The 11,054-nt window shown below is 41.8% G+C and overlaps 1 protein-coding gene across 1 annotated transcript; it reads left to right on the top strand.

The window, feature by feature from the left end:
* The first annotated feature begins 593 nt into the window (after positions 1 to 593).
* atic (5-aminoimidazole-4-carboxamide ribonucleotide formyltransferase/IMP cyclohydrolase) lies at positions 594 to 10,253 on the top strand. The gene is made up of 15 exons (XM_079496630.1): positions 594 to 830; positions 1,070 to 1,196; positions 1,507 to 1,650; positions 3,371 to 3,459; positions 3,932 to 4,083; positions 4,849 to 5,005; positions 5,340 to 5,465; positions 5,710 to 5,817; positions 6,043 to 6,128; positions 7,825 to 7,914; positions 8,002 to 8,127; positions 8,308 to 8,400; positions 8,513 to 8,695; positions 9,366 to 9,521; positions 9,939 to 10,253. The coding sequence occupies exons 1-15, from the start codon at positions 812 to 814 to the stop codon at positions 10,056 to 10,058; spliced, it is 1,776 nt and encodes a 591-aa protein (XP_079352756.1). The 5' UTR covers positions 594 to 811; the 3' UTR covers positions 10,059 to 10,253.
* Positions 10,254 to 11,054: the final 801 nt, after the last annotated feature.

Raw genomic sequence — 11,054 nt, 5'->3', positions numbered from 1 at the left:
CCGAGTCTCTGAGAAATTTGGAGGGAATATTTTCATATGTCCAGTGGCCTTGTGGGGTTGAAGGGCACTTCAAATATGCATAGATTATAATTTTGCATTATGCATCCGTTTGGTAGGCTATAGTGGTCATCACCATGCATAGGCCCTACTGTAGGTGTAGGTCCACAGGCTGTGGACAAATAGGCAATACTAGGCCTATATATTAACACATAGGCCAACCCACACACTTTTTCTTTCATTAATAATTTACAACGTGCAAAGAAATGTGTTGTGTAGCCTCTCACTCACTGTGTGATAAGTGGCTTAATTGCTATGTCAAAGTAATATTTTTCATTTTTATCTCAGGTCAACTCTGCTAAGGTAGATCATTTTTTCAATATAATAAACTGTCTTGTTTATTGGATGTGTATAATACACATCCATGCGCAATACACCGTGTATTGCGCATATTAGTACGGGAAATGCGCATTTGATACGTTGAATGACCCGTCTAAACGCATGTAATAGCGTAACTTAATCGCTAGAGGGTATCGTTTAACACGTTGTTCCTTGGTTCGCTTGTAGATCTGTTCCTTTGGGAAAGCGACACCCCTCGTTTATTCCCAGGGGCCGTCCATAAACCCAACGTCACCCAAGGGCGGTCCATTCTTCTTTTGAAGTAACAAGTGTGTGCGCATTCACTGCAGTGCCTCAAGCCTCTTCTAGTTCTCCTCCTTACCATCCTGCTGGAACTGTCTGAATCTCACTCTTTGCTGGCCTGAGTCAGGTCTGAAAGCTGCTCGACATCTCTGCAACTTGCAACTGTGAAAACATGGCTTGCTCCCAACTTGGTAAGTTCTGTAATTGAGAGTTATTTGTTATCTGTTGTCGTCTATAAAAAGTAAAACTGTAGGCCTGCATCGTGATGAGTAAAGAGGCAGTGGCTAATGTTAGCCTGACGCAAAACGTGGCTGGCGAAAGTTGCTCACGTCTTTAAACTCAGCAAGCATTGTGAATGGAATTAGCTGAGGCACAGCCTGTAAGTGTAAACTTACACATGTCTCTCTGTTTCATCTGACAACTACCGCAGCACTTTTGAGCGTTTCAGACAAGACTGGACTGCTCGACTTTGCCAACTGGTTGGTTAACGTGGGTCTGTCTTTGGTTGCTTCTGGTGGCACAGCCAAATCTCTGCGCGATGCTGGACTGATTGTAAGGTGGGTCATGACTCGTATGGTCATCTTTAAACTATATATGGTGGTGGTACCGTTAGGTAGACATACAGTATGAATAAACTTGACTGCCAAATGCCAATCAGTGGAAGTCACTTTGTTGATCTGTACGTGGGCTGTGGCAAGACATAACAAGGGTAGTTGTATTATAGCACATTTCATTTTTAACAAGGTAATTTATTGTTTAGGCTACTTTACGCAAAAGAAAGGCATTATAGAAGAATTTGAATTGAGAAAAAAAGATGGGGGAATAATGTAAAAATAGAAGATCAGAGTTTCTCTCCTTTTGTTGCAGGGATGTTTCAGAGCTGACTGGACACCCAGAGATGCTGGGAGGCCGGGTGAAGACTCTGCATCCTGCAGTCCATGCAGGTATACTGGCCAGGGACACCCAGTCGGACACACAAGACATGGAGAAGCTGGGATACAGCTTGGTCAGGTAGAACTTCAATGCTCTCTGTAAAACAGTCTGCTCTTTCTGCATAATTTTCTTGGATATTAAACACAGGCTCTGGGGAAAACCACCCATTTTCAACATTTTACTATGTCATTAATATACCTTAGAGCTGTTGTGTGGAAATAATTAAAAAGTCCACCCATTTTGTGTTTCCTAGAACTGTAATTATGAAAAAAATCTTTTTTTCTAGTTCTAGGAAACACAGAATGGGGGAACTTTTTTATTTTCACACAACAGCTCTAAGGTACATTAATGACATAGTAAAATGTTGAAAATGAGTGGAATGCCCCTTTAAGTATTTTTAACAACATATTGAAACGGTTGATTGATCCACAACATTGAAACCGTGGATGGATATGTTGGGTATATTACATTGAGAGTGTTGGGAAAGCACTATAAAATAGACACTCATGTCAAACATGTGATCTTGGTGTATCACAATTAGATCTTGAGCAAAGTTGGTAGCGGAGTACTGGCTGTGGTGTTGAGTCACGGAGGCATGCCTAACAAATTAACTTAGTGGTTAATTGAAAGACTGCTGCCCCTACAAGCACACCTTGTGACTCTTCCTGTTCAGCCCTAGAGTAGCCATTCCCAACTTGTGTGTCGGGTGAGGATATTGGAAGTGCCAAATAACCAATTAAGACCCGATGCCAATTCTACGAATACTTTTTAAACCAGTAGTTCTTTCAAGATTTAAAAATAAATGGCAGATGTACAAGCTCACAGCGTGACACGCTGTGAGTTTGTATATTTTTGAATAGCCATCGCAAAAATAAAAAATGACAGATACTTTCCCGGTTTCAATGGGATAATATGCAACATTTTAAGCATAATATAACATTCACATTGCAGAATTAATTACAGTATTCTTTCTTTAAAACTTTATATTGTGATACTGATAAATAAGAACTATACTGGTTTCCATTGATCCAATCCGGAACACAATAGAAAAACATGGTTCACGGTGGGCCGCCAAAACCTTTTGAGATTTTGAAGCGAGCCCTGCCTGATCCACATAAGTTTAGGAACCGTGGCCCTTGAGGTAACCGATCCATACAGGAGCTTCTTTGTTTGATGAGTGTATGTGGAGGAGGATGGGTTATCAGGTTGGTTGCTTGTTTGAGTAATATTATCAAGTGACCCCATAAGTCTCAATGGCTTTTGGAACTGATTCACTTTATTCGGAGTTCTCACTAAAATGGACATCTAACAAAGCTGCATACATTAAAACATAACATGCCTAGTAGAAGTTGGACAACATTTTGATGATGATCGTGTCAGTATTCCTGAACATGAATATCCCTTCCTAAGCTAAAATCTGAAAGATCTGTGACAACATGGGAAACCTTTGCACCTAAATGATTGGAGGATTCAATGTATTGTGAACAGCTCCGCACAACAATGGTGGAGCAGCTTTAACATGCAAAACAGATTCTCGATTGAATGCTCAATTTGTATTGGCCAATAACAGCTTTCTGGGAAAGCTAATGGACTACCTTTGAAAATTCAATTAATTGTTGTACTTATCATTATTGATTTATTTGAACCATAACGGGGTGATGCAGGACCTTGAATCATCTTGTCAGTCTAAACTTTATTTCTCAAATAATTTCTGCCTCGCTCGCTGTTCATTATTCCTTACTTAAAACTACATGTAGCACAATATAAGTGTAAACTCTGTTTGTGCTGGTCCTTACAGGGTTGTGGTGTGTAACCTCTATCCATTTGTGAAGACTATCTCTAGCCCCAATGTTACAGTCGAAGATGCTGTGGAGCAGATTGATATTGGTGAGTAGTGATGTATAGAGATGCATGTGAGCTTGTACTGCACTAGAAGCTTGCACGCCTGTGGCTTGCTCACGTCTAATGCCACGCATCCACGTTGTTTCTCAGTGAATATCGTGTGTCCGAGTGAGACACACACAAAGCGTACATTTTGAACGAAGGCAGACAGTGATGTGTCTTTGGCCACGGACCGTGTTTCTGTGCTCAACGCAATCGCATCATAGAAAGGGAAACTGCAAAAGCTGGCCCTGCTGTGGGAAAGTAAAGCTGTGCGTGGTTGTAAACACAGAGGTAAAGTCAGTGACTTATCACAGTCACAACGCACAGGCGAAAACAGCATTTCCGCTTACTCTGCATACGTGACGGTCTATGACTTGGCAACCCGAACTGTGCACGAAGTTGTGCGTGCACAGCGTGTACAACTTCTCAATCGTATGTATAGATGGATAATGGATATAATGTTCTGTGTTCCTAGGTGGTGTGACTCTGCTCAGAGCAGCAGCTAAGAACCATGCCCGTGTCACTATTGTGTGTGACCCTGCTGACTACTCATTGGTTGCCACAGAGATGGAGGGTTCAGAAGGCAATGATACAACCCATGAAACACGCAGGACGTTGGCCCTCAAAGTAACAACATTGAAACTGTTGAAAATGTTGTCTTTGTTTTTATCTTCAGTCTTTGTCATTGCTTTGGCATATTTTCATGCAAGAGGAGATTTTTGTAAAGGGGAACTTTGAACCTGCAGATTGTGTGTGTGTGTATGTGCACGGTATTGTAGTGCATGTAAATGCACATTGTACCGTGCTTTGGATAAAAGGCACTATAGAAATTCAGAAACTTAAGTAGGTCAGTCGCTCTGGTTCAAAAGTCAGTGAATTTGGTCTGCCTTCAAATAATCAATTGTGACCAAGTAATACTACTGAGCCTTTTATCATGGATGGACCTCAGTCATAAGGTGCACCGACTGACCCTGAGGAATTTTAGCCCCCCTCTTCATTTACTCTATTTTGTATTGTGTTTGCCCTAGAGGTGAGGGTGGGCGCAAACCAAAGTCCTAGACAGAACTTTATCGCTAGTGTAGAGCCAGTTTATCTCCTGCCTTTCTACCTCTGACCTTTCACCTCTTGGTTTACCCATAAGCTGCATGTTGAGCAGAATGGATAACATTTTAACTCTGTCCACCCCCCTGCTAATTTGGCCTATATCTGTATAAATGGTACACAACAGAGAAGCAATTAATTTGTAACAAACCCGTCTGTCTAAGCTAAATCACCAACTGGTAATATCAAATGACTAAAAGTTGATACATTGATACTACAGCCTCAGCTGTAGACCACAATACCTTTCGTCAGCCTGTTCTTTGTGAACACTTTCTATGCTTTCCTACTCAGGCCTTTACGCACACAGCACAGTACGATGATGCCATCTCTGAGTACTTCCGTGGCCAGTATAGCTGTGGGGTTTCCCAGCTGTCCCTACGCTATGGCATGAACCCCCACCAAGCACCTGCTCAGCTGTACACACTGCGGCCTTCTCTCCCCCTCACAGGTACAGTATGGACTCAAATGTACCTGTGTTTCTGTTCAGTGCACCAAACTTAAAAACTAAACTTTGCTTAGAAAACGTAGACTTTCTGCATGATGATGATAATGATTAAAGAATAGGCCTGTCACAATGATTACATAATCACCCAATCACAATTATTTGAGATAATCGCAATTATTTTTTCATAATCGTCAGTTGTTTCCATGTTGAAAAATGTCCATACATTTTCAAAAATCTACAAGCTCACTCGCAACGTGTTGTAAGCTTGTAGATCAACTATTTTGTGCATTTAAAAAAAAGTTAAAATATTAAATGTCATTATCATTCCCTTTCCTAGTGGTCAATGGCTCTCCTGGCTTTATCAACCTGTGTGATGCACTCAATGCCTGGCAACTGGTCAGAGAATTAAAGACAGCCTTGGGCATGGCTGCTGCAGCCTCCTTCAAACATGTCAGCCCTGCTGGTAAGAGAAACGCTGGCATGCATGTGTGTTGGAGACAAACAAATCTTAATTATTATTCTCTGTATACTAAGGCCTAAACTCACTCAGTCTCTGGCTGTTCGTGCAATGCACCCTGGGTATTCTCCTGCAAACTCTGCAAATCTCATTCTAAATGAAGTGCACAATTCACCCTATAAGCAAAGATGCCTACTAATGGAAGACATTCAGTAAATACATTCATCCATTTCTTCCTTTTGCGGTAAAGGTGCTGCTGTGGGAGTTCCTCTTAGTGAGGAGGAAGCCAAAGTGTGCATGGTGAATGATTTGCTGGAGGACCTCACACCGCTGGCCACAGCTTACGCCAGGGCTAGAGGTCAGAAAATACCAAATCTAGTAGAGCCCGAGCGATGCCAGATTTTGGTCATATGACAACATATATGCTAAAACAAATAATTGATAGATAACTGTGTTGTCAAAGAACTTGTATATAACCAAAATTATATTTCGTTCCGGCTCTAAAATGTAGAGTGCTGGCTACTTGAGCAGACCTTTTTGTTTTGTGTATTCCTGTTTTGAACTTGTCCTGACTCTCCTTTAGGTTCAGACAGGATGTCATCTTTTGGAGACTTCATTGCTCTCTCAGATGTGTGTGATGTCCCCACTGCCAGGATCATATCCAGAGAGGTTAGATTTCATTATGTTCATTGTCCTAGACCATACATGGGCAACTGGCGGCCCGGGGCCCACATGTGGCCCCCACCTTCACTTAATGCGGCCCGCAGGTTAATATCGGAATCTATCTATTCATTTAGCAATCGCTCGCCCGCTGTCTATTTCACTCGGTCGCTGTCTTTCAGAATACTTCCTTAGCATAGAGCAAGACAGCTGCTCGCTTTGTGCGCCTCCTCACAACGCCACGACGCACAAACAGCCTCACAGAACTTAGCGCTGCGCAGCCCTGTCCTCCAACCTCAATCTGCCCGCATTACACACGCCAAACATTCTATGCGCGCACCCAGTGTGGCTGCGTGACCCACTGAACAGCACCATCACAACAGAATGCTTATCTGTCGGACTCTGGGTGGACAAATGGAGACGTTTTCTTAACCGCCTACTGTTAGCACGCAACAACAGGGTTTAAGTCCGCCCGGACGGCGAATTGCCATGGCAACAAAAACACATACAGACAGATGCAATGACCAACGCTGGCTCAATAGCTCAGGAACGACACATTCCTAAATCACACAACATCTCATTCTTAACCTGATTATATAAAGAACAACTTGCTTTGCAGCCCAAAAAGCCAACCTCCGCGTTCACCGTTTCATAGCTTATATCTCCATGGTCAGCAGACTGTGAGCGGTTAGGGACCGTCTACAAAGTGCAACACCGAACGTAAAAATATTCAATACCTTCCATTTATAGGCAGAATATCACCAACAAATTTACATCACACATCAATGGTGTAGCAGGTGTACTTATGATTGTACTACAGCATTTACTTGCACAAGAAACGTTTAATTAGCCTACTTTTGTGCCCAACCCAACTTCCCAAGACCATCTGTAAACAATTCCCCCCCTATCAGTAATGTGATCTATTACACTGAACATCATTTGCTGTTCATATATTCAGAACGGGTAAGGACTAGTACTTATATATTATTGAATATGCTGTTCCAATTCCAAACATGGCCCGCTTTAATTACTTCAGTCTATATTAGTAGCTAAATGGGTAGTATTAAAATATGTTTTAATGTCCAATGTATTTGTATTTAGTTCATAAAGTTAACATAACTATAACTAAATGCATTATCAGGATTCCAATTCAAAAATAGAAAAACAATTCGGGATTTCAATTAAAATGGCCGATCTAATACATTCAACAAGGACAAACAAGAAATGTTTCAGGAGGTGTGGGGCCGTTTTATAAGATACATAAAGAACAATAATTTGTCACATTTAATGGATGGAGCTGAAGAGGAGTAGTGCTGTTGTAGTTGTGTTTTGTTTTGTTGTTTTTGGTTATTGTTGTTTTGCTTTCTTTATATCAGTAATTGTCTTGTACTGTTCATTGTTGTTGTTTTCTTGTATATTTGTATTGTCATTTGTGTGTAAAAAAAAGGAAAATAAATACATTGTTGGAAAAAAAAATGGCCGATCTACAAGCTAAAAACGCAACGTGTTTTTTGCTACGACAGAAATATGCAATGTTGCCCTCTGGAGTGAGTGTGGAAATATATTGGCCCTCTCCATCGTCAAAGTTGCCCATCCCTGTCCTAGACAATGGAATTTGACAGGCTTACAAATGCATTGAAAAATAAAATGCATAGAAAGTGGTTATCCAGGTGACAACCTGCTGCTGCCTGGTGATTGATTTCAGGTGTCTGATGGCATCATTGCCCCTGGATATGAAGAAGAGGCCCTCAGGATCCTCTCTAAGAAGAAGAACTGCAACTACTGTGTACTTGAGGTGGGAAACAAAATGATGATTTCCTGTATGGTGGTTTATTCATTTGGAGATGTGGTGTTTTGTTAAAGAGCATTCTTCCTCTCTTAGATGGACCCAGACTATGAGCCTGATGAGACTGAGGTGAGAGTGTTGTTTGGTCTCTATCTCAAGCAGAAGAGAAACGGAGCCCTCATTGATAAGGAGCGCTTCAGCAACGTTGTTTCCAAGGGCTCAGTGAGTATTTAATTCCATGTACAGCAGTGGTTTTCAAAACGCATTCATGTCAAGGCACCCCAGGCCAAATTAACATGTATTTGGCCGCAGACCTCCCATTTGAAAAGATTTGACTGCCATTATCTTGGCAGTCTACAGTATTGTCAATCATGAGCCTATTTGTTTCTTTGTCCCAATCAGCTCTCTGAGAACGCTGTGAGAGACCTCATCGTGGCCAGCATTGCTGTCAAGTACACCCAGTCCAACTCTGTCTGCTATGCAAAGGATGGACAGGTACATATTACCGTAATGATGCCTTTGTCTAATCAAAGGGTAAGGAATCTGACGTAAGGAAAAAAATAAATCGTGTGTGTATTTTCCCCCACTCTTCTGTTTTTTTAAACAGGTAATTGGCATTGGCGCAGGTCAGCAGTCTCGCATCCACTGCACTCGGCTTGCGGGCGACAAAGCAGATAACTGGTGGCTGAGACATCATCCACGTGTTCTCTGCATGAAGTTCCGCAGTGGTGTGAAGCGGGCAGAAATGGCCAACGCTATTGACCAGTATGTCAGTGGCACCATCGGAGAAGTAAGGGGCCAACAAACACGCATGAACACAGAAACATACTTCACATGTTTGTGGGCAAGCAAGATGGAATTTTAGGATTGGCATGTCCTAGAGTAGACACATCATTTATTTCACGGCCAAATTTAATTGGAGCATGGAGATGAGATATGTGAACAATCAGTCCTGGTTTGTCTATTGCACTTGGAGGTGAACATAGTCAGAGCACATTTAGTTAGCACATCAGATCTGTATCTGATGTGCTAATGGACTCGAAGAAGCCACTAGTTGCGTGGTTGTTTTCTGGCCAGCACTGTTCCCTGGCTCCAACATGGCACCATCTTTGATCTGATCCGCCAGCTAAACACCAAGAAGGGCATTTTCCATTTTGACTGTGATATAATTACATATCCCCTTAATCAAATCATAGCATTTGTATTGGAATTTAACACTTTATAAGATGTGTGAATCTTAACACTTGCTAAAGACGTGTCCACACGTCCTCTCAAATAAAACCGCGGGGTGCCTCATGCGTGTGGACACATCTTTAGGTCCTTTTTAATGATATAAAACGGGATCGCTGAAATAATTTTATATTTATTTATTTTTTACATCGGCCGTTGCTAGGCAACGCCTTGTTTTATTCTGAAAATGTCCCAGGCAAAAGTGTTAACAGTGTTTTGAATGGTGGCAGGGCCCGGACCTGGAGTTGTGGAAGTCTATGTTTGAGGAGGTTCCTGAACCACTGGCAGAGACTGAAAAGAGGAACTGGATAAGCTCTCTCCAGGCCGTGGCTCTCAGCTCTGATGCTTTCTTCCCGTTCAGAGACAATGTAGACCGAGCTAAACGGGTAAGCAACTCAATTTGCAGTCTACTTAGTTTAGACAGTACTTGGTTAGACCAGTCATTAGTCCTACAACTACAACCTCTCTCAAACCCTAACCCTAACCTCCTACAGGGCAGCACACCTAAACCTAACCTTAACCCATGTCTAACCAATGACTAGTCTATACTAAGTATGCACCCCATCTATCTCACAAAACTTTATTGTACTGTACTTCTACTGTGATCTTGAATGCCTTTACTCAAGTATGGACTGTCTAACTACTATAGAGCGTCGCAGTCGCATAGACTTTTCATTTAAAGACGTGTACGCCGCGGACAAAGCCAACTCTTGTTGTGACAAATCATGACGATAAACACAATGTTTTGGGCAGATCAAATAATTGACCTTTGTTGATTTCCCCCACCCCTCTTGTCTCTGTAGAGTGGTGTTGAATACATTGCTGCCCCGGCAGGCTCCGCAGCCGACCAGGTGGTTATTACTGCCTGTAACGAGCAGGGCATCACTCTGGTGCACCACAACCTACGTCTCTTCCATCACTGAACATCTCCCCACTAGTCGTCCTGAACTGCTGCCATTCGTTTTTCTTCTGCTTTTGCAACATTTCCTTGCTTAGACATTCCTTAATCTTAACGCTAAGATGCACAAACGCACCTAGTTACATTCCTGATAACTGTTACTGATCATTCAAAGCAATGTTCTGCCAAGAAATGTAGAATAAATTTTCACTGAGAAGTACTTGTGTTGCATGTTTGTTTTTTTTACCTCTGGCTCTGAGGCTAAGGGGATTGCGCACTTTGTGCAGTTAAACAGTACATAGGGTTGGTAATGCTGATGTAAAGGTCAGTAGAATAATACAATATAATAATATTACTAATGTTTATTACACGGCTTGGTTGAATGCTTCATTCTGATTGATCAATCGCTGAATTAAGCTGTGTTATTTCTTGATAATGACCGCTCCGCTCTATAACAGGCTGCCTAATCAAAGCCTCAGAGCATCTGCTGCGCTGCTTGGATTTTATGCTGTATCCAACATGACAGCCATGTAAACAAACACAATGTCATTTACAACTAAATGTAAGTCTAAAGAATGGTTTCGAACACATTCGAAGCGAGAAATAGACGATGCAGTACCCAAAAATGTATTCCATTTGATCACCACTCACTTCCTTGTTTTCGACTGTTGCACTCTGTGGGGGCAACTTGTGGCTAATCACCCTGTCGGTGATTTATCAACATTGACCACCTAGCCATTCGTAATCCCTTGCATATTTTTTGACAATGCTATTGTGGTACACTAGTAACATGAGACCTACAGTATTCAAGTTTGAGTATTTTACAACTTAATAAATCAAGGGATTCTTTTCATCAACGGTAGCAAAAACTGGCAGACAGTAACATACAAATAAGCTTGAATTCACTTGCTACTAGCACTTGTGTAAGGCAGCAGCCGGGCAGTGTAAAAGTTTCAGTTTCAGTGTTAAGCTCATCACAAAGCAGTTATTTCAGTTCAGTCACAGACGGGACAGCTCCTGT

The sequence above is a fragment of the Electrona antarctica genome (genome assembly GCF_951216825.1).
Source record: "Electrona antarctica genome assembly, chromosome: 3".
In the NCBI taxonomy this organism is placed as follows: Eukaryota; Metazoa; Chordata; class Actinopteri; order Myctophiformes; family Myctophidae; genus Electrona; species Electrona antarctica.
This window is presented reverse-complemented; position numbering and strand designations above follow the sequence as displayed.